General features: G+C 48.1%; 2 protein-coding genes and 1 long non-coding RNA gene across 7 annotated transcripts in view; 2 read left to right on the top strand and 1 right to left on the bottom strand.

Moving 5' to 3' along the window:
• The window catches only part of RCAN2 (regulator of calcineurin 2), a 95,612-nt gene extending 88,177 nt beyond the window's left edge, over nucleotides 1-7,435 (top strand). For all 4 annotated transcript variants that reach the window (XM_075414967.1, XM_075414968.1, XM_075414966.1 and 1 more), the window contains one exon: nucleotides 275-7,435. In XM_075414967.1, coding sequence (XP_075271082.1) covers nucleotides 275-435 — 161 coding nt within the window. In that variant the 3' untranslated portion in view covers nucleotides 436-7,435. The remainder of the gene's footprint in view (nucleotides 1-274) is intronic.
• A 126-nt stretch (nucleotides 7,436-7,561) lies between these two features.
• LOC142360631 (uncharacterized) lies at nucleotides 7,562-11,183 on the bottom strand. Its single transcript, XR_012763270.1, has 3 exons — nucleotides 10,997-11,183; nucleotides 7,803-8,038; nucleotides 7,562-7,651 (listed from the first exon to the last, which is right to left on the bottom strand). It is a non-coding gene; the product is annotated as an uncharacterized LOC142360631 (long non-coding RNA).
• A 115-nt stretch (nucleotides 11,184-11,298) lies between these two features.
• ENPP5 (ectonucleotide pyrophosphatase/phosphodiesterase family member 5) lies at nucleotides 11,299-22,790 on the top strand. Of its 2 annotated transcripts, none has more exons than XM_075414971.1 (4): nucleotides 11,299-11,318; nucleotides 13,721-14,590; nucleotides 19,188-19,364; nucleotides 20,818-22,790. In XM_075414971.1, the coding sequence occupies exons 2-4, from the start codon at nucleotides 13,726-13,728 to the stop codon at nucleotides 21,186-21,188; spliced, it is 1,413 nt and encodes a 470-aa protein (XP_075271086.1). In that variant the 5' UTR covers nucleotides 11,299-11,318; nucleotides 13,721-13,725; the 3' UTR covers nucleotides 21,189-22,790. The 2 variants fall into 2 exon arrangements, with proteins under 2 accessions (XP_075271086.1, XP_075271085.1); XM_075414970.1 differs by lacking the exon at nucleotides 11,299-11,318 and adding an exon at nucleotides 11,422-11,612.
• Nucleotides 22,791-23,343: the final 553 nt, after the last annotated feature.

A 23,343-nucleotide genomic window follows, 5' to 3' on the forward strand; every position in this document is an offset into this window, starting at 1 on the left:
CTGCTGGCCACTCGTATTGGTGCAAAAAGCCATTACAGACACCAGTGTGTTTTATTATGCCTTACAGACCAGTGGTCCCGAGGGCAGGATCCCCAGAACCCGCTGTGACAGCTGAAACAGTCCTAGCCATGCTTGCCCTCACCTGTACTTAGGAGCAGCACATGCTCATCTGCGCGGTCCAGGTGCAGGAGTACTCTGCAGTCCAAGAGAGCCGTGGTCTGCGCCGCTACTCAGATGGTTGTTCTTTCATCTAACTGTTTTATTCTGCTTCCAGGAGAGAAATACGAGCTGCATGCAGGAACAGAGTCCACTCCCAGTGTGGTAGTGCACGTCTGCGACAGCGACATGGAAGAAGACGAGGACCCAAAGAATTCTCCAAAGCCAAAAATCATTCAAACTCGGCGCCCTGGTCTGCCACCTCCTGTATCTAACTGAGCTCTCCAGCAGAAGCAGCACTTCTCTCCTCCAGCACAGCTCTTGGGTTTTGTTTGCTTTGTTTTGTTGAAAGGCAGCCATTGCCTTTTGAGTACCAGGACATTACACTCATTGAAATCCCTTCACAGTAATCAAGCCTGTGTAACAAAAGGGCTAGGCAAAAGATCTTTCTATGTGTAACCATATCACACACCAACTAATGATTTTTTCTGGAAAGGACAAAACAAGGCTGAAGAAAGAAGGGAGGGTTTCAGTCTAAGGGTTTTTTTCACAGCTGTAATTTGCATGCTGAAACACCACTACCAGAGAGATCGTTTTGGGTGGGCAATTAGGCCGGCACCAGGCTTGATGTTCAAACTTCCAGAATACTTGCTACTGCCCTTCATCCAGCAGCCTGCTCCTCTCACCTCTTCAGTTCTCCAGCAGACCTTAGTCATTTTTCTTTCTTTTTTTCCTTTTAAGGGGGGGATACGTGTGTTGTTTCTAATCTACTAGCAGCTTGGTGGCCTTTTCATCCCCCTGGAATTTTCTGTAAGGATTACTATCTTTGCAACATTTTTAGAAACTGCAGAAAAACACCCTCTTCCACCAACAGCTGTAGAATACACTGGTCTGTTATGGTGGGAGGGATGTGCAACCGAGCTCTCTGGGCTGAGGGGAGAGGCAGCAGCTTGCTGGAGGGTCTGGCGGCTTTCAGTCCTTCTCTCTGAGGAGGAGGGAGCCGGAATATCAATAGAGATTGTCATTTTATCTTCCATAAAGGTATGAGTGGTACTTCTCGCTGGGTTTGGGGAAGAAAGAGAAGCTAACTGACTGCTCATTTAAGATGGGATTCATTGCTCTCTGTTATAGTCGTAAGTTCTAGTAATGCTACAGGCTGAATGCTTTCCTAGTGGTGTGTTGAATAGCCCTGAAACTGTTAGTAATGACTTGTACATCTCTGATATGTAGACCTTTTTCCTCCCCACCTCCTGTGCTGTGAAGCCATTTTTGAGCTGTAGGCAGTTTGGGTTTGTGGAGGTGAGGAGAGGTTAGTTGGTGTTGTTGGGGTTTTTTTTTTCTCTTTTTTTAGGCCAAAGAAAACAGGACCATAATTACACACTTGAAATTAGACTGCATGCAATTGAATCCCCCTTTTTCACTCTGTCCTGCATGTTTCTTTCACTTGCAATGTATACTGGGTTACAAAAATTGTTCTGTGTTTTTGTCATGGCTGACAGCAGACAGATACTGGATTTCCTGTCTGGCAGACCTTCCATGATGATTTTTTTAATGCGTACTTGTCATTTTGAGAACATATTTTCTAGACATTTGAGCTCAGATTTTGCATATATTTAAGCATGCGCTTAATTTGTGCACATGAGTAGTTCCACTGAAATTAATACTGCAGAAAACTGAGCATATGTGTAAGATATGGTGGCATTTTTAAGCTAATTAGCTGCAGCTGTACTCCCAAAAGTGACTATAAAATGGCACAGTGAGATTCCACGGTTCAAAATCTTTTACAAGTAAGTAAATACATCTTGGAAGCTCATTCTAGTATCTGAAAAGTCAGTTTAGGTTCTGTAATCAAGATTTTTGTCATAAACCCTAATGATCTGGTTTCTGAGGGAGGGCCCCATTCCACGCTTAATTAGCAGAGAGGCTACAGGCTTCATCAGCCGAGTCCCCCTTGCCGGGCTATTGGCTCTGCAGTACTGCCAGGAAGCAGAGCACGTTGTTGGTGAAGGCAGGAGATGCCATGCTCAACACGTGTGGTGAGGACGTTCTGAGGAGGAGGACTCACCGTTCTCATCTAGTTCATTCTCTGACCACCACAGGCCCCGAATATTCCTGTTGAGATGTACTGCTTTACTTAGTGTATATCTATAATGTGATGCTCGTTACTGCATTACGGACATCGTCGTGCGTGTGTTGCACTGATAGAGGCACATTAAATACAGCAGAGACTGAACAAAAATGGGGCTTTAGTATCCTCATGATATCTGTGTAAAATTCTCTTAAAGTAACTCCTTAGAGGTTTCACTTCAATTATTTTTTTCAGCGATGCATTTAGAACTGTTTTAAATAAGTAAATTGTCACTCACTGCCCTAGGACTGTAACCTGATGTTCTGTTGGAAACACCACCATAGGCCACCTACGATATTTCAGGAGTAACACCACTGTCTGTTCTGAGAACATATAGAACGCAAAGGTCCATGGGTTTTAGACCAGTATAAACAGGGAGAGTAACATTTAGACGCATAAGATTTTTTGTTGATATACGCACATGGCAGAAATTACTGGCCAGCTCCTCAACTGACGTGAGCAGTCACAGATCATCTCCACTCAAACTCTGGGGTTTTTTACATGAAAAAGTGCTGGAGGCCAAACCTAATGCCTGTACCCATGTACTCAGACTCTGGAGAGACTCAGTTCTGAACTATGGACTTTGGCCTCAAATATTGTAAAACTGCAAACTAAAGCTTTGGGTCTCAAATGTTCTCTCTTCAAAGTCCACGTCCGGATAGATTTAAAAACAGGCCCCGTTCAATGACTACTCTTTGTCTTTATGAATTTGGTACTACCCAGGAGGGAGTGGAACGTGGCTCATTGATGAAAGCATAGAAGTAGAAACACAGTTACCAGCCTCAAAAACTCAAAGCTGGTTGTAGCTATGGTCAAAGCTTATATATCACCTTTATAGGACAAAACAGCGGTCATCATAGAAAAATCTTTCAGGTATTGTGGAATAACGTCCCTGTCATGAAAGTAACAGCGTTTGTGGCTCTTAAGAGAACCTGGCATTTTGCTAACATCTGGTTCTCGCCTGGCACAGAAGAAAGGCTTCTTTGGAAAACGCTGACCATCTGGAAGAGCAACTGTCCTGTTTAATTAAGTAATTCGCAGGCAGGGACTCTGCTTCAGTGGGAATTTTGTGAGCCCAGTCCCCCTGACTTGCGCTTTCCACAGGGTGTCCGCAGTGCTGTAGTAGATTCTCTCATGTCGCAACGCTATAAATAAGAATGAAAGCTCTGTGTCACATTATGGCTTCCGATGCCCAGTGATGGAGATGACGTCCTTTTAATTTCCTTCCCAAGGCAGGAGCCTGCGAGCGGCTGGCAGCGACGCCCTGGGCCCCTCTGCTGAGTGGACCTTGCTCCTGCTGCTGCTGCTTGGAAATTGCAGAAGGAGATTGGGGGAGTGCAGTTGCTGTTTCTGTTGCCCGCTGCCCGCTTGTCCTTTCTGACCTCTTCAGATATGAAATTGAAATTTTAATGACTTCCTCAGTACAGTTAAAAGCATGAAAAAAATTACATTGCATGGAGGAAGGGTATTTTGGAATCTGCTCTTTTGGAACAAAAGAACAAAGAATTTCTGTGGCCTTGATTTTTCTAATTAAGATGAGGTAGTACAAACTCGCCCCTTCCTAGCATATACATACACACTCAAGTACGCTTTGTTTTCAGCAGGAAAACACGTCAGGAGCATCCCTTCCTCAACTATAACAAGACTAAAGACTACAGACATAGTTACTGTAAAGTGCTTTATATGATAAAAAAGTGCCCCAGGGATAAATTGTTTAACATTTATTTGACCCTAAATTGGGTGGGAAGGGTGGGTGGTTTTTATTTTGGTCTTTTCCCCCCTCCCTCCCATTCAGCTTGCTGCAAAAGGCAGACTGTGCTTTGTACCGAGGAACGGACTGAACCATCTCGCAAGACTTGATTCCAGTGGTATGTCTGAGCACTGTGACAGATGACGTTGGCGTTTCCATTATATTGTACATACTTTTGAAATATTCTATTTAGCCATATTTTATAGGAGTATTAAAAAGTTATTGGCTAATTAATCACTTTTACACTTGTATAATTCAGAGCTTAGTTTCAAAAATAAATACGGCAAACAATATTTCTGTGTTCTGCTTGCGTTAGCATTTTGAAAAGCAACATTTAGAGAGTTAAACAGGCTGGTGTGGTCTGTAGCCCTGCTCTCCTAACAGGTAGAACTGACATGGCTTAATGTGCGACGCAGGCCAAACTCTGCTTCTACAGAAATGCGGGGAGGGGGCGGGAAGCAGCCCTCTCGCTGGCAGGCTGTGCCGTGTCCTGTTCCAAACGGCCGCAGTTTCACAGGGTCACGTGCACTTGCACTGCTCTGCTGTGGATTTGGCTCACTGCACGCAAAAAAAGAATACGTCGCAGTCCCTGGTGAGCAAAAGCTCCTGGCAGCCAGTGTGGTTCTTGCTCTGCTTTTGTAATCATGGGTAAATATGGAGTGCTTGAACAGGGAACATGGCATCCAGCTGCCATCTGGGCTGGGGGAAAAGTTCTATTAACATTACTTATTACAAAAATTGAAAGTGTTCGTAGTCTCTTGCGTCAGTTTGTACAGGATCTTGCAAAGGATTGGAAACCAGGAGATGCGTTTGCTGATTAACTGTCTTGTGAAATTCTTGTATTTGATCACTCAGATCTGCATTTGGAAAAATCGTTTGGTTTTTTTTCTGGCTGCCTGGCATAAAAGACTTAGTTTCTAAAGGGATGAATGTTCGTGATTCTGAAAACTAGATCCGCTTAAGAAGTCTCCTTGGAAATGTGAGCTCTGAGCTCACCGATTCCTTTTGAAAAGACAGGCCGTAACCTCTGTGTTTTGGTTAGAAAAAGTAGTAATAGTCATCCTCTCACCGAGTACTTTAGAGGTGAAATGCACTACAGGAGCCCTGATTTGTTCTTCGCTGTTGACCAACAGATGAGCTTTCCCCAGCTACAGTAAGGTTCTTCATCTGCTCCGACTGAAATGCTGCATTACCTGCATGCCAACAGTGGCTCTTCCGTCCTGCTTGGCACTGGGCACAGCACCTGCAAATCAGCTTCGGGGCCTCAGCTGTGGATGGCAGGGAGCTGCACGTCCCGGGGAGATGTACATCCCGGGGAGCTCCATGTCCCAGGGAGCTGCACGTCCCGGGGAGCTGCACGTCCCAGCGAGATGCACGTCCCAGGGAGATGCACGTCTCAGGGAGCTGAATGTCCCGGGGAGCTCCATGTCCCAGGGAGCTCCATGTCCCAGGGAGCTCCATGTCCCAGGGAGCTGCACATCCCAGGGGATCCAGACCTGTCTTTGGTTGAGGTCTTTACTGCCCGCCTGTGTGTAGCTTCAGTACCCACTTGATCTGTACAGACAGGCAATGTTCAGTTATACCGGGCGTTTGTGCACGCAAGTGATAACATGCAGCGTAACCCTGCTTGACACCAAACAGTGGGAGTTCAAGGCATTTCTCCCCACTGCCACAGGGGCCCGAGGCTTCCGTGGCTCGTGCCGTGATCACTTTGCAGCCAAAGCTCTCTGTGCTGCATGGCTGATGGCCTGGCTACTGCTGCTCCTCCTGCAGCCTCGGTTGTTTGTCCTGAGGAGTTACGATCAGAGGAAGAGGAACGGTGATGGAAGAAGGACATGCAGGGAAGCGCAGATCGGGCTTCAGCTCTGCAGCTGGCTCGGCAGTTACCAACTCGCTCCCTGACGACCAGCCCAGCTTCTTGAATTGGATTCACAGAATCACAGAATCACAGAGTGTTCGGGGTTGGAAGGGACCTCTGTGGGTCACCCAGTCCAACCCCCTGCCGAAGCAGGGTCACCTACAGCAGGCTGCACAGGACCGCGTCCAGGCGGGTCTTGAATATCTCCAGAGAAGGAGACTCCACCACCTCCCTGGGCAGCCTGTTCCAGGGCTCCGTCACCCTCAGAGGGAAGAAGTTCTTCCTCATGTTCAGGTGGAGCTTCCCAGGCTTCAATTCATGCCCATTCGGCAGCTCACAGGGGTCAGGTCCTTCAGTACTTCGCTGCCCGACGATGGAATCCGTAGTCGGGTTGGTGGCGTTACAGACAGACATTCGGGAGCAGCGTGCCTGAAGTGCAGGCAGTGTCTGACACGGATCTGGGGAGCTGGAAAGGGCTTTCAGTGGGTGAGGGGGTTTAAGGAGGTTGTTGTGGATGTCCTGATTAAAGCACGTTCAGATTGCCTCCTCTAAAGAATCTTGACTAAATTTAATTTAGTTCCTTCTTTAGTGGTAAACATTGTACCACGAAACGTTTAGCCACTTGGCACTTTCACGTACGAGCATGCATTTAAGATATTTGCATTTCCTTGATTCCCCTCTGCCTAAAATATCATATTTAGTTCTGTTTTACCAAAAAAACAAAACCAGGTGTGGATTAAAGTCCCCGACCGACCCTCATTTGTACCCATCCTCACGCAATGCGCTTGAGTAGTTACGCTAGCAAATACGAAACCTACCCCAAAACATGTCTTGCCCCGTTTTAGCGTATCTCTGGGGGCAGCGCAGCAGCTTTCAGATGTCCTAGGCTCCTCGTCAAAGGAGATGTTTTTTCTCATTTTCCCCCTACCTGCAGACTGCGGCATTCGGGGGTAAATTACAGGGGAGGAAGCGCCGTACAAGCTCTTTCCCACATGTCTCGGAACCGTTGGGTGCGTTTGCTGTGCTAGGGGGGAAGGGGAGCTTGTGCTGTCGGAGGCAGGACAGCAGCAGCACCACCGGTGGGAGGGTAAGAACCCCGAACGCCTCCGCTGCCGAGATGCGCAGAAAACATTAGAAAAAAAAGCTCCTGAATTCACCTGTCCCCTCTTGTCAGTTTGTTTGGTCGCTACACGGAGCTGCTGGGGCTACAGCAAGAGTCATCGCCCATTCCTTTAATGTAGGGTTGTGTAGCGATGCAGTAGGTACAAAGCCTAGAACCGGGGACGCTCGTTAGTGAGGCTCGTGCGGGAGTAAGGCTGGGAAAGCTGCGAAACGCTGAGCAGCCTCGCAGTTAATGAAAAATGAAGATACTCAGCACCTGAAGACAGACCTCAGGATTTAGATCCACGTAGCTGAGGGCTGTGTGAGGGAGGGCCCATTTGCTGTCCCTGCGTCAGGGGCTTCCTCACCCGCTGCAGTGAGCGCATCCAGCACGAAGGATTAAACTTCTCTGTTATTTATTACACACCAGCACATCCGCCGTGTTTTAACAAATTATTGTAATTGATCATTGATCTAGTACGTTATCTACGCTAGCGTCACACAGATGTGTTCTCTTCACTGCTTGGGTAACGAAGGTAAATGCTCTGAATCCATTTCAGAGCAGAGCTGTTGCTCAGGAACTTCTGCAAGAAATGCCGCCTGTAATGCCTGCCAGATCCTTCAGTGTCAGTTGGGCAAGTGGTCCTGCCGTGGGCAGCTGCAGAAATATTGCGTCTATGTTGTTGTGGATTGAAAAACATGACTCATGTTTTCATTCAAGTGTCTGCATTTCTGACACAGATGTGACATATCTGTATATATTATAAATCAATACTATTTTTAACCACATATTTTGTACAAATACTCACATTAGCTCTGTACTTCGGTGAAAATCTATTATGGTATTAAACATTTTGGTGGAATTAGAAAACTCGCTGTCCACGCTTTGTTTTCATTTCATAACGGTTTTAGGCAGCTGAGCCATTTCTTACATCCAAGACAAATATTATCGTTTCCATTTATGCCTCAAATCCATGGACACCTCTGCCCTCTACTGACCGACGGCAGCCACTGCAGGGGCGCGCAGTTCCCCACACCTCTGGATCTGAGTGAGGAAAGGCCAAAATTTGAGTTGAACCAACATTAAATGCGAGCACTGTTTTTCCTAGTGAATCAGAGTAACTGTTAGTTAACCAGAGCAGCTGGAGCCCCCAGCACAGGACAGAGCTGGAGCTGCTGGAGCGGGGCCCGAGGAGGCCCCAGCAATGATCCGAGGGCTGGAACCCCTCTGCTGGGAGGAAAGGCTGGGAGAGCTGGGGCTGCTCAGCCTGGGGAAGAGAAGGCTCCAGGGAGACCTTATAGCATCCTTGCAGTACCTGGAGGGGCCTGTAAGAAAGATGGGGACAACCTTTTTAGCAAGGCCTGTTGCAACAGGACAAGGAGAAATGGCTTTAAACTTCGGGAGGGCAGATTTAGACAGGATAGAAGGAAGTTTTTTACCACGAGGTCGGTGAAACACTGGCACGGATTGCCCAGAGAGGTGGTAGATGCCCCATCCCTGAAAACGTTCCAGGCCAGGTTGGACAGGCTCTGAGCAGCCTGGTCTGGTTGAAGATGTCCCTGCTCACTGCAGGGGGTTGGGCCAGATGGCCTCTGAAGGTCCCTTCCAACTGTCCTGGGTTTGGCCAGGACAGGGTTAATTTTCACCGGACTCCAGGAAGGGGCACAGCCGGGGGGTGGGGGCTGACCCCACCTGGCCAAACAGAGCCCGGTATTCCATGCCATGTGACATCACGCTGGGTTCCGGTGGGGGGTCGGCGCAGCGGGAACTCTCTTGCGGCTCGGGAGCGTGCGGCGCCGGTGCGGTCTGAGAGAGCGGGTCTGTTTTTGTTGTGTTTTCTCCTTATCTGTATCGTTGTTGTTCCTGTTTCCCTCTGTTTGCTGTTCTGTTAAACTGCCCTTATCCCGACCCACCAGTTTCTGCCTCTTTCTTTTCCTTCTCCTCCGCACGCCGGCGGGGGGAGGGGCAGCCGCGTGGCGCTTTTGTTGCCGGCGGCAGCCGAAACCGAAACACCAACCCAAACCACTCCACGATTCTATGACTCCGTTAGTGCGAGGCAGCACATTGCACCCGCCCAGAGATTTCAGTGCACACAGGTGCAAATCTGTAACGGCTTTTTTTCTTTTCACCCTGGTGTGGATCACTGTCGGGAATCAGACGATGAACTTGGTGCTGCAGCTGTGGCCCGGTTCAGCTTCCTGTGCACACAAGCCACATCCACACGGCTTCTGCCAACCACAGCAGCAATATGTATTTTCAGTTTTGTATTAGTCTCAGTCTTGTACCTCTAACAGAACAGCAACGAGGAGGGGGGAAAAAAAAACAAAAAAAGATATTAAGAAAGCAACTAAAAGAGCCTTATCCCCAAACTACAACTCGCAGAGCTGCGGTGAGGGGGAGGAAGGCATCACCCTTGCTTCAGAAGTTCAGATAGGACATTGCCACTGCCCCGCGGCCGAGCGAGTCCCTTACTGCGGAGCCTGGCCAGCTCAGCGACCTCCAGCTCCTGAAGCCAAGCTGGAACTTTACACAAAGAGGAGGGGAGGGAGCCAGAATCCTGCCTGGATTGCAGCCTGCACACAGGTTACACTGACCCTTTCCTACCGACTTACGAACGGCACACGATGTCCGCGATGGGAAGCCTCCGGCAGGGTACCATCAACAAAGCAGAGCTCACAGAATCACAGAGTGTTCGGGGTTGGAAGGGACGTCTGTGGGTCATCCAGTCCAACCCCCCTGCCCAAGCAGGGTCACCGACAGGAGGCTGCACAGGACCTTGTCCAGGCGGGTCTTGAATATCTCCAGAGAAGGAGACTCCACAGCCTCCCTGGGCAGCCTGTGCCAGGGCTCCGTCACCCTCAGAGGGAAGAAGTTCTTCCTCATGTTCAGACGGAACTTCCTGTGCCTCAGTTTGTGCCCATTGTCCCTTGTCCTGTCACTGGGCACCACTGAAAAGAGTCTGGCCCCATCCTCCTGACACCCACCCTGAAGATATTTAGAGGCATTTCTAAGGTCCCCTCTCAGCCTTCTCTTCTTCAGGCTGAACAAGTAGGAGAGATGCTCCAGTCCCCTCATCATCCTCGTAGCCCTCCGCTGGACTCTCCCCAGTAGCTCCTCATCTTTCTTGAAGTGGGGAGCCCAGAACTGGACACAGTACTCCAGATGGGGCCTCACTAGGGCAGAGTAGAGGGGAAGGAGAACCTCCCTCGTCCTGCTGGCCACACTCTTCTTGATGGACCCCAGGATCCCATTGGCCTTCTTGGCAGCCAGGGCACACTGCTGGCTCATGGTTAACCTGTCATCCACCAGGACACGCAGGTCCCTCTCCGCAGAGCTGCTCTCCAGCAGGTCCACCCCAAGCCTGTACTGATGCATGGGGTTGTTCCTCCCCAGGTGCAGGACCCTGGTGCAGCACAGCTTGGTGGTGTATCCACCACACCTCCCAGTTTGGTGTTGTCAGCAAACTAGCTGAGGGTACACTCTAACCCTTCATCCATGGATTAGGGGGAAAAAAAACCCACCTAAACTCAAACCCCAAACCCGCAAGTTTTGTTTTCTGCGCATTGTAATGCTGGTTTGCACCAGAAAGACGCGTAAATTGGGCAGTGCCAGCTATAAAGAGATCAAGCAGCATGTTCCTATGCACCAGTAAAATGGTTTTCTACACCGCCACAGCGTGGGGCAGGGTTTGTGCGCACACACGAGGGCTCTGCACCTCTGTGCAGCACAGACCCTCGGCTCGTAACGGTGGGAACCCAGCTGGGGCTGCCGACCCCCTCGGCAGTGCAGGTTCTGGTGGGATGAGGAGGGATAAATCGATTTTCCTGCTCGTTCCAGGGCACCGGGTACCAGCTTTGAACATCGCAACAGGGGGAAAAGTATCCGCTGGGGAAAAAAATGGAAAATTTACAGCCTTGGAACAGAAGAGGAGAGAAAAGGCAGAGAGAAGAGCGCCTGAATTAAAATAATTTAAAGAAAAAAGAAATCTGAAGCGGCACTTGCCGATCACCAGGGAGGGAGTTTTGCCCCTTGCCGCTTCCCGGATCCAAGCCCAGCCCGGGCCCTGCTCCTCGTCCCGTCACCCAGGGCACGGAGCGGCCCTCGGCCCCCGCCGCGCCCAGCCCCGGCCGCCTCCCGCGGGGCCGCTCCTTGCGGGGAAGGCCAAGGCCCGGGCCCGTTCCGGGTGGGGCCCCGCCGCCTGAGCCGGCTCCGCAGGGCCGGCGCGGCCGGGCCCCGGCGCGGGGCGGGGCGGTGAGGGGCCGCGGGCGGGGCCGGGGCTCCGCGGCGGGAGCTGGGGCGGCCCGGAGCGGGCGGCGGGGACGCGGTGCGTTCGGCCCGGAGCGGGGCTCGGCGCGGAGCGGGGTGGGAGGTGTCTGTGGGTGTCCGCAGGCCGGGCCTGGCCTGGGCGGCGGGGGGAGGCGGCGGCGGGGGGCAGCGCCGGCCTGGCCGAGCCCCGGAGCTCCTCCGGCTGCGGAGCGGGCCCTGCGCGCGTCCCTGCCTGTCCGTCCGTCTGTCCGTCCGTCTGTCCGTCCGGCTGCCATCCCTGCCCTGGGCAGGCGGGCGCCTTCGTCCCCCCGGAGCCCTTCCAGGACCCCGGAGCCGCGCTTCGTGCTGCCGGGTCAGTAGGGCTGTGCCGGGGCTGTGCCCGCTGAGGACCGGGACAGGAAGGCCCGGGGGGAGGGGGGAATCATTATTTATTACAAACACGCAATTAAAGGGTTGGGCGGTGTTGGCATCGTTAAACTCCGTGGAATTCGGCAGTAAGGAGCTGATTTCACCCGAGATTTCACCTGTCGCTGGTTTTTCCTGAGATGTTTTCAAAACCCCATGCGCGCTGTAAATGGCAGACTGGATTTATCCTTGGTTTGCTGCAGGCGGTGTCTCGGGTCAAACTCAGCGCTGCTTCTTGTGGTGGTCGAGGCGGTGGTTTCTTGGGGCAGGCGGTGGGCGAGGAGCTCGCTGGCAGAACACCCGCTGCAGGAGGTACAGCGAGCTGTGAGGGCAGAGCTCACAGAACCCCGGAACCACAGAATGGTCGGGGTTGGAAGGGACCTCTGTGGGTCACCCAGTCCAACCCCCTGCCGAAGCAGGGTCACCTACAGCAGGCTGCACAGGACCTTGTCCAGGGGGGTCTTGAATATCTCCAGAGAAGGAGACTCCACAGTATTTTCATTTTGGGACACATGCGGGTTCAGTCTGATGTTTGAAAACCGTCAGGGCCTGCGCGTTTTTTCTGGTGTAAATATCGATATGAGGGATTTAGCTGGGGAATCGGAGTGGGAGAGTTTCCCCTGGAAGATACCTTGTGTCCTACCAAAATGACTCATTCTGTTCCATCATTGCAGTGATATTCAGATGCTTGTTATGCAATAACTTTTTATATTAGTCTATAATATGTAATATGTAATATATAGTATCTATTAATATATAAATATATAATATTAGTGTATATTAATAAATTAGTATATATTAATATATAATATGTAATATATAATATATAGTATATACTATATATTTTTATATATATTAGCAGAAGCTTGCTCTGTATATATTATATAGTATATACTATATTATATTATGTATACATAATATAATATATATTACAATATATACTATGCATATATTATATATTTTATGTTATATTATTATATTATGTATACATAATATAATATATAGAATCATAGAATCATAGACTGGTAAGGGTCGGAAGGGACCTTAAAGATCATCTGGTTCCAACCCCCCTGCCATGTCCATGCCATGGACATCTTCCACCAGACCAGGTTGCTCAGAGCTCCGTCCAACCTGGCCTTCAACACTGCCAGGGAGGGGACATCCACAGCTTCTCTGGGCACGTATGTGATTTATAATATATTTATATATATGCCATATATATATATTTATATATATGTATATATATATGTACGTGTCGGAATTAGTTGGTCAGTAAGAGCTCAGTTATGCAGTGAAGCTATGATCAGGTTGGAGATGAGATCAAGCGCTGGGAAGCTGATGTTCTTGCTGTTTGTTTCTCTAACTCTCGTTCTGACACCTTAAAGCAGCAAAACCTGTTAATGGATGCACTGCTGTATCTGAAATTCAACGCTTACTTGCTGGTTTCTCCACTAGAGATTGTGCTCGGCACGTTTGGTAACCCCGTTCCGAGTGCCAAGGCTGAGAAGCCGTGATGGTTTCTAGCCGGTCCCCGCTCCCACCCACTGCTGTGGGTGCTGGTGTGCCGCTGCCACGCTCGTGCAGAAGAGAAGTAATGCTCCAGAGATTTTAAAGAGGGTTATAAAGTTCTGGTGGAGATGGACCTTGTTATTCTCAAAGTGAGCACTGCCCCTGTTTACATCGTAACAAGCAGAAGCTTTCTCACAGGACAGTTTCTTACAACTCTGAGTAGAGAAAATACTTGAAAACTTGTCAGATTGCAAGAGCAGGCGTTCCTGTGTGTTGGGAGGAGGAAGGAGGAGGAATGGCTGGGCAGTGGTGTTGGATAGAGAAGTTGCTTCGCGAACTGTTTCACTCAGCAGATAGTGGTGTCTCACTTCCCATCTCTGACATGGGGATGTCAACGTAACTGCTGGGTAAAAGGTCTCCATCTTGTGTTTGGAGTGCTCAGTGTTAGCGAGGCAAGCTGTGAGGAATAGCTGCTCATTCTTAGAACTAAGTTAGGTCTTTGACAAACAGCTTAACGCAAACAAATCTCCTGTCTCTGCTCCGCAGATGCCATGTTGCCTCGGGAGAGGGGGCAGACACCTTCCGGAGTAGCCATGAACAGTTACTGGAAAGCCCTGGCAGTTTTCTTGCTGTTTCTTCCAAGCTCCTCGTCTCTCCAGCCAGCCCAGCCCAGAGTGTTGCTTGTATCTTTTGATGGATTTCGATGGGATTACATCTATAAAGTCTCAACTCCCAATTTTCATTATGCCATGGAGAACGGCGTTCACGTCAAACAGGTCACTAATGTGTTTATAACGAAGACGTATCCTAATCATTATACAATGGTGACTGGTCTCTACGCAGAAAGCCACGGCATGGTTGCTAATGAGATGTACGATCCTATCCTGAACGAAACTTTCTCTCTGAACAAAATGGAAATCCATAACTCCAAGTTCTGGGAAGAAGCCAGCCCGATATGGGTGACGAACCAGAAGGAAGGACATAAAACCGGAGCAGCTATGTGGCCTGGAACAGATGTGAAAATACATGGAGTCTTTCCTACCTATTATATGCCCTACAATGAATCTGTTTCCTTTGAAGACAGAGTTGCTAGGCTCATTGACTGGTTTACATCAGAAGAACCCATAAACTTTGGTCTCCTGTACTGGGAACAGCCCGATGAGATGGGCCATATTCTGGGCCCAGATAACCCACTTATGGGACCGATAATCAGTGACATTGACAAAAAGCTGGGATATCTTATGTCTGAACTGAAGAAAGCAAAGCTGTGGGACGTGACGAATGTCATAATCACAAGCGATCATGGAATGTCGCAGTCCTCCTCGGAAAGGCTGATTGAGCTTGATCAGTATCTGAAGAGAGAGCTCTATGAAGTCATTGACCATTCTCCTGCAGTAGCGATTTTGCCAAAAGAAGGTAGGAGCTGTAGCAGTAAAATTCTCCAAAGAAAATACTTGAGTATCGAAGCAGTATAGGCTTTGTTCCTTAACTGCAGTGGTGGTAGCAGCACTGATGGCAGCAGGACATCAGCCTTGAACAAGGAGCGCTTGCAGGATCGCTTCTTTGTGCTTTTTCCTAGCTCTGTCAAACACCCGGCTTAACTTTCTGAAATGAGAAGCGAGCAAATGTGTCTGTTGTTGACTAATATTGCCAAATATCCTTTAGTCCTCATGAGAAGTGGGGTAATCTAACAGCATTGTCAAGGGTGAATGGCGTTCTAGATCGATAGCAACGGAACATTACATATCTTGCCTTTCATCACGATGCTAAAGCCGTAGCGGAGGAATTAGGTTTCTCACTCAAACAGTAAACTGAAAGCAGATGGGGATCGTAGATAAAAAGCAAGCCTGTGCTGGCTATTTGTTTAGCTGCCAGCTATTGTAGATCACTTGAGGGTTTTTTTCCCCCCTCATCACGCTGAACAGCCAGCAGGTTATGTTCAAACCATTTTTATTGTGATAACGATGGGGAAGAATACAGTTGGAATCGAAACCAGAAGTCGGGCTGCGGTCATTGCAGGGCTGCAGAAGTGTCAGGTGCGTGCTTAGTGTCACTGGGGTAGAGGCGCTGCTCTCTTTTTTGATGATCAAAAGCTGTAACTATTTGGTGCGAATGCGTTGACCTGGAAAAGAGCTATTTTGGTGTGGGCAGGGGTGCTGATGTGGAAGTTGAATTTTAAGGTGGCCTTCTGAAAAGGTGTTTTTTAAGATTTCTGCAGCATTTGCATCACTAGTGGATAGCCCTGTGTGTTTAATGCCCCAGCAGTCAGGGTGTTTTGCAGACTTAAGCGAGATTCAAAGGTGTAAACAAATGTCTCTTGTCATTTTTAGTTTGAAGAATACTCCACACTTAAAATGTTCGTGTGTCCAAACGGAGATGATGTGCTGCCCGAGCACGCTCGGGTGCTTGTAGCTGGGCGCTGTTTCTCAGCAGTGACAGAAGAGCCGAGTTTGGGACCCCCATCCTAATGGAGACGAGCGTGGCAGCATTGAGCAGGGTGTTCCCACTGCCAAGTAAAGGAGTTGTCAAACTGTAGTGCTGAGACATCCCTAATGCGGTAAATGAAAACCTGAAGATGCGTAACCCGATTCTCCCGTCTGCTGAACGCTGAAAAGAAGTAGCGTCTCTGCAGCAGTTAGGTGACAGCGGAGTAGAAAAGCCTCTTGAATGGAGTTCAGAAATAGCTTGGATTTGGCTTTTCCCAGAGGTTAAGATATTTATTACGCTACCAGTAAACAAGAATCAGTTTTGAGCACAGCTAAAATACCTTCTTTCTGTGTTACCAGCTGTAATTTTCATGGAACGGTGAGCTTCATTCTCAGTTTAGCAATGAAATAACATATAGTTAAGTACATAAGACTGATTCTTCACCAGTTACTCCATTTGTCTTGCTTAAAACAAGGGAAGGGTAAAACTTCGTGGGACATGGAGCAAAATTTTGAATGCTTAAAAATGCAGCAATTTCTGCTGCTTTAGCTGTTTGGGTGCATATTTCTTCTCTGAGAGATGGATTAAAGCCATTATTTAACCATGCTAGTCTATGAGTGTGTGTGGAACTAATGGTATATTCGTGAACATGGTACGTGGAGCATAGCTGGTGGTGCTGGCCTTTTTCTTGCACTTGATACAAATATATTAATTCAAATGATTTAATGTAAAATTATAGTTTGTGGTATTTGGGGCTTCTCCTTCCTGTTGTCCCATATAGAAAAGTGGCATAACAAAATCAACTTTGTTACTGATATGGTCCCAGACATTCGAGATTGGAGTCCCTTTTCTTGTGGCTGTAACTGTCTATCATACCTGGACTTTTGCTGTCTCATCTCGACCTTTACCGTGTTTCTTAAGTTCAGTGATTCTTTTTTTATGCCAGTTTGAGGTAAGAAATATTATACATAAATCTATTTCAAGTTTTCCTCCAGAATTTCTATACTGGCTCCTAGGAACTGAGGAGGAAACAAGGACGGTTTCTTTGAAGACATTGGGCATCTCCTTCGAAACTGTTTTTTCCTGAGATATGTTTAAAACTCCATGCATGCTGTAAATGTTAGACTGGATTTTATCCTTGGTTTACTGCAGGCGGTGTCTCAGGTCAAACTCGGCGCTTCTTCTTGTGGTTGTTGAGGCAATGGTTTCTTGGGGCAGGCAGTGGGCGAGGAGCTCGCTGGCAGAACACCCACTGTAGGAGGTACAGCGAGCTGTGAGGGCAGAGCTCACAGAATCACAGAATGTTCGGGGTTGGAAGGGACCTCTGTGGGTCATCCAGTCCAACCCCCCTGCCGAAGCAGGGTCACCTACAGCAGGCTGCACAGGACCTTGTCCAGGGGGGTCTTGAATATCTCCAGAGAAGGAGACTCCACAACCTCCCTGGGCAGCCTGTGCCAGTGCTCCGTCACCCTCAGAGTGAAGAAGTTCTTCCTCATGTTCAGACGGAACTTCCTGTGCTTCAGTTTGTGCCCGTTGCCCCTTGTCCTGTCGCTGGGCACCACTGAAAAGAGTCTGGCCCCATCCTCCATATCTACCCTTAAGATATTTATAGGTGTTTCTAAGGTCCCCTCTCAGCCTTCTCTTCTCCAGGCTGAACAAGCCCAGCTCCCTCAGCCTTTCCTCATAGAAGAGTTGCTCCAGTCCCCTCATCATCCTCGTAGCCCTGCGCTGGACTCTCTCCAGTAGCTCCTCATCTTTCTTGAACTGGGGAGCCCAGAACTGGACGCAGTACTGCAGATGGGGCCTCACCAGGGCAGAGTAGAGGGGAAGGAGAACCTCCCTCGACCTGCTGGCCACGCTCTTCTTCATGCGCCCCAGGACACCACTGGGCTTCTTGGCAACCAGGGCACACTGCTGGATCATGGTTAACCTGTCATCCACCAGGACTCCGAGGTCCCAAGCTCGTGAGGAGCCGGAATGACAGGAGACGCTGACATCCCACTTATCTGCTAAAAACGTCCGTGTTGGCCACAGAGAAAATGCGAACATGTTCCAGCCGTGCTTCAGACCCCGCAGCACAGAAGCTGGCCTGCAGAGACTGGCTGTGACCTAGGGTGTCCAGCTGAATTGTACACGTGTGTAGCATGAAGTACTTAAATAAGTCACGGTCCTGAGTCGTTTGGTGTCAAACAGAAGTCTGTTCCATACTCTGCATCACCTGCAATGGGAATCTGGGCTTAAATGGAGATGATGGTGGGGGAGGATTGAAGAAACTTGCTCAGATGTAGATTCCTGAACTTGCTTTAGTGGTGCTGTCTGTGTGTCCCGGTTCCTCCCTTCCGCGCGCTGGTGTTCCAGCCTGTCCGACTGCTTTCTGACTGCCCAGTGACTTTTACTGGAAAGAAAAGCTCAGAAACTGGAAAGAAGCAAATAAAGAATTTGGGATGGGAAGTGCCTATTTATCTGGTAGCGTTAGTGCAGCTCTCGAGGGTCTGCGCTCACGGTGCGGTGGATGAGTGGGGCAGGGAAGGGAGTAGGCGCTAAGAAGGCGAAGGAGCAGGTAGTGCTGTGAGCTGGTGCTGCGTATGCAGAGGGGCTGGCAGTTCCAGACCAAAAGTGCCATCATCAGCTCCCAGTGCAGCCTGGCCCTGCGTGTTCTTGTCCTGTGTTCCCTGCTCCAGCCTCTGCAGCCCTGGTACAGCTCCTGACGTGTTAGCAGCACCTTGACCGTGACCCGAGGGCTTCTCTTGAAAGACCTCGAAAGGTCTCTTCCAACCCAAAGCATTCTATGATTCCATCATTCGATGGCTCTAAGATTAATGCAATCTAGTTTTGCTTATCCCTAGGCAATTAATTGCTAATGCTACGATGTTCGGTGGTGCATAGCAACAAACTAGCTACCCTACTTACAAGCTAAACGTCATCAGAATGGTGAAAGATCAAAACTGGGAACCAAATGAGGTCACATCTGTAGCTGCTTGTCAGAGGGTCATGTAGAAGGAGAAACAAATAGTTGGGTTCCCTCAGAAACAAGTTTTCAGAGATGCCAGGAAACAAAGTGGCTGCTCTCTTTAACTTTTTAAAGGAAAGCAACTAACAACTAAACTGCTTTAAAACAAATAAAAAGTGTCTCTCGTCATCACAGCCAACTGGGGGAAAGACAGAATGTGGCCTTAATGCACACGTGAGCTCATGAACAGGTTTAGGAGCTGCCTTGCTGCTTCCAAGCCTTACCCGGAGCTGGGAGAAGCTGGTTTCTCTTCGAACCTTCGAACTCGTTCTTATGGGAAGCTTACATTCTGATAACTAAGAAATGAGGGATTCTTCTAAAATCAGCAAGGCACTTACTGCTTTGGAACAGGCTGTGAAGTCCCACGCCAGGTGTGATTTTACTGGGAGTGACGCTCTGGATGTCTCCCAGGGGACTGCTGTGAGCGTTGTAATCTGCTGTTGGCTCTTACAGCTGGAATTAGCTCCGGGGGAAATGCAGTTTGCCCTCTTCTTTCAGCTGTATTTAAACTACTGGTGAGTTCAGTAAACATATTGGTATGTTCAAGTTCTGTCTTTTTTGTTTGTTTGTTTGAAGGCAAACTGGATGAAGTATATGGAGCTTTGGCCAAGGCCCATCCCAACATGACCGTGTATAAAAAGGAGCAGATTCCAGACAGATTACACTACAAACACAACAGTAAAATTCAGCCGATCTTAGCATTGGCTGATAAAGGATGGGAAATTGTATACAATAAGTCGGACGGTTTTCAGTGTAAGTATTCTATCTTTACAGTGTTTACATATATTTGTATATATATGTATATATATATGTGTGTGTATATATATCTTTACATATGTTTACATATATCGCTATATCTTCCTAGTCAGAGACCTTACATGGTACTTTCTCTCCCAGTCTAACCAATGTTAAGTTTGTTGGGTTTTTTTTCAAGACTGGGAGGGAAAACTCTCAAGTTGATTGTACAGAATTTATAAATTTTTTTCCTGGTGGGATGGAAAGCACTCTGCTGTTAGGGGAACGGAACTGGACTTAACGTTTTTAAAAACTAAACTTCCGGAGATAAGATCATTCACATGTTTTACTGGCCACATACTTGAGGTCTTCTTGCGAGATCTCGCAAACTGACAAGCACTTCCTGAGAGATTAAAAAAAAAAAAAATTGTAACTGAACTTGTTGAGTAGAGGATGAATAGCGTCGTGTTATTGTGTGCTGTTTATTTACTGGAGAGGGGTTGGGTTGGAAATACGGGAATGCTTTCTGAATGTCCTCAGCTTCTGTGGACGCCTACACTTGGAGTAGCCTTGTTCTGTTGCTAGAAGGAGTCTTTGAATATTGTGCTACTGTACATCAGTGCTTTCCATTTGTTTTGTAGGATAAAGTGCATTCTAGGTGATCTGGAGGGAAAAAGCTTGCACTTTTAAGTTCCTCACTTGGGGTTTTGAGATTTATGATAGGTGGAATGGAGACAGGAAACTCTGTGATTAGCTAGGAGAAAAAATATAGGTGTCATATGGCCAGTTCTTAAGTTTCTTCACTGAAAACCTTCTAAACTTTGCTGCTGGTTATGAAGCTGAAGAGCGTTACCTGCAACACTTAACAAGTTTTTCAGTTGTTGATAGCTGATGAGAGCAGCTTTTTGTGCCTGCACGCTTATCCCTGGTTCAGAGTTTCCAGTGCCCCTGTAAGGAAGGAGACCCACTAGTGAGATCTGTAAACTTTTTCTTTGTTGATGGGTAGATTGTGCACAAAATGGAACGGGCTGTCAAAGCACTCAGAGCTTAAGGGCTGTCTGCTACGAGGAGTTAACAGACAGCCGGTCTCTACATGGAGGTTTTTTTTTCTTTTTATCCCAAGAGATCTGGTCCTGTTGCAAAGTCAGGGTCTTTCCGAGAGGAAAATGAAGGAAGCTTGGGTGTAGCATAGCGTGCCATTGACGGTGCTGTTACTGCCATGGGAGCTGACCTTTTTTTTCTTTTTTTTAAATAGCGCTCTCCATTCTGTCTTAAGGCATCTTCTCTTTGTAGTTCTGTGACTTGTTATTTGCAAGGAGACATTTGTGCTCTTGGTCAAAATGATTCTTCTAAACCTCTGCAAGAATAAATGATGACTGTTCCTCTTCTGCGTTATGGTAGTTGTAGGAAAAGGTTCAGTGCTTGTTTTGCAGCTGCAGAATGTTGACCATTACCTATCTTTTATTTCTAGTTGGTAATCATGGATACGACAACATCTTACCAGAAATGCATCCAATTTTTTTGGCAGTTGGGCCTGCTTTCAGAAAGAATGCCACCAAAGAAGTCATGAATGCCACAGACTTGTACCCCTTGTTGTGCCATCTGCTTGGTATTAACCCACTGCCGAACAACGGCTCCTTCGACGCTGTGAAAGATGTGCTCGCTGAAGGGGTTCCTGTAGCCTTCGGGGCAGACACCTACGCTGCTGTCATAGGCGTCTTTCTGGGCAGCTTTCTTGTTATGGTTTTTATTGCAGTTTTTGTTAAGCATTTTATCCTCACCCAAGCAAATACCGTGCAAATGCAACGTACTGAAGCTGCCCAGCCGCTGTTGCAAGATTAATGACGCTTGGTATTCTTTCCTGTTTGATGCTTAAAATAAGCTTATACAAAAAAAAAAATAATAGAGGTGAATCAGTGTAAATATGTGGAGTAAAAGGAAATGGATGCCGATGCATCGGTACACTGAGAACAAACATACCAGGTATGCAGAGGAAGAGCATATTTCTGCTTCACCCTACAACCACTTGATCTTTCAGGGGCTGAAAGTATTCTGGGTAAACCTGGAAAGCTGTAGATGTATGTAGACACGCAGTGACCATCGACCTTGAATACCTCATTCTGAGCTACTTTTAGGGAAATAACATCAACTGAGGTGCACTTCACAGGCTGTTGCATGGTGATTTGATTTCCCACCCCCCTTTTATTTTTTCTCTGAGAGGTTTTTTGAGTCTCTTAGATTCTAACAAATCACTGAATGTGAGTAGATTTCGTTGGGGTTTTTTTCTTCCCTGCCCAAGGAAGCTTTTGCACGGATCACCATTACAGATAACTTGGTGGATTAAATCCTGCAGAACACAACCTTGTTATTTAAGCTAGGTCATGCAGTGCCAGGTGTCTAAGTTTAGAGTTAAGCGTGTTTCTTTAAACTACTCTGTTAACTGTAGCCCCAAAATATGAATCGAGGTGGCATTGCATTTAGCCATCAGCATTAAACTACTTGATTTTTTTTTTTTTTTTTAATTTAGGTAGATATAGGTCTATAAGATTTTAGGTATGATTTTAGGTCTTTACTTTTCCTTTTGTTTCCTGTACACTGGACTAAATTTTCTAGGAATTCCGTGCATCTGGCAGTTTAAAGACACGTACAAGCACAACACCTGCACATCCAAATGGAGCCTGTTGTATTTCTGTGACCATAGGGTTCTTTCAGAATAAGGCCGGTGAATCGGTGAAGGGCCATGCATGTACCAGCTGGTTGCAGAGTGCTGTCAGGCTTGCCCCTGGGTGTAACATCTGATCCGTTAACAGGGGCTCTCCTCTAGCGTGAGTTTGGCTTGCTGTCTTGTGTTCTATCTGACATGTCTGCATGGACCTTGGAATTCATTGAGTAGGATTAGGCACGCAATTTAAGGAACAGCCGTATAAATCTTAAGCCATATACACTCTTAAATCTGAAATAGCACACTTTGATATGAAAAAAGATGTAAGACTGGAGTTTGTTCTTCCAGAGGACAGTCTCTGTCAGGGAAAATTATTATTTCTGAGTCAACAAAACTATATATTACTCTGATTCTTTTGTGTGGGGCAATAAGCCTTCTTGCTGTTGTAGTTGTGGTTTTTTCTATGAGCTCACTTCACAGAATCACAGAATCACAGAATAGTAGGGGTTGGAAGGGACCTCTGTGGGTCATCTAGTCCAACCCCCCCGCCGAAGCAGGGTCACCTACAGCAGGCTGCACAGGACCTTGTCCAGGCGGGTCTTGAATATCTCCAGAGAAGGAGACTCCACAACCTCCCTGGGCAGCCTGTTCCAGTGCTCAGTCACCCTCAGAGGGAAGAAGTTCTTCCTCATGTTCAGACGGAACTTCCTGTGCCTCAGTTTGTGCCCATTGCCCCTTGTCCTGTCACTGGGCACCACTGAAAAGAGCTTGGCCCCATCCTCCTGACACCCACCCTTCAGATATTTGTAGGCATTTATAAGGTCCCCTCGCAGCCTTCTCTTCTTCAGGCTGAACAAGCCCAGTTCCCTCAACCTCTCCTCGTAGTGGAGATGCTCCAGTCCCCTCACCATCCTTGTAGCCCTCCGCTGGACTCTCTCCAGTAGCTCTTCATCCTTCTTGAACTGGGGAGCCCAGAACTGGACACAGTACTCCAGATGAGGCCTCACCAGGGCAGTGTAGAGGGGAAGGAGAACCTCCCTTGTCCTGCTGGCCACACTCTTCTTGATGCACCCCAGGATCCCATTGGCCTTCTTGGCAGCCAGGGCACACTGCTGGCTCATAGTTAACCTGTCGTCCACCAGGACACCCAGGTCCCTCTCCGCAGAGCTGCTCTCCAGCAGGTCCACCCCAAGCCTGTACTGGTGCATGAGGTTGTTCCTCCCCAGGTGCAGGACCCTGCACTTGCCCTTGTTGAACCTCATCAGGTTCCTCTCTGCCCAGCTCTCCAGCCTATCCAGGTCACGCTGAATGGCAGCACAGCCTTCTGGTGTATCT

This window comes from Opisthocomus hoazin, chromosome 2 (genome assembly GCF_030867145.1).
Source record: "Opisthocomus hoazin isolate bOpiHoa1 chromosome 2, bOpiHoa1.hap1, whole genome shotgun sequence".
NCBI classification, from domain to species: domain Eukaryota; kingdom Metazoa; phylum Chordata; class Aves; order Opisthocomiformes; family Opisthocomidae; genus Opisthocomus; species Opisthocomus hoazin.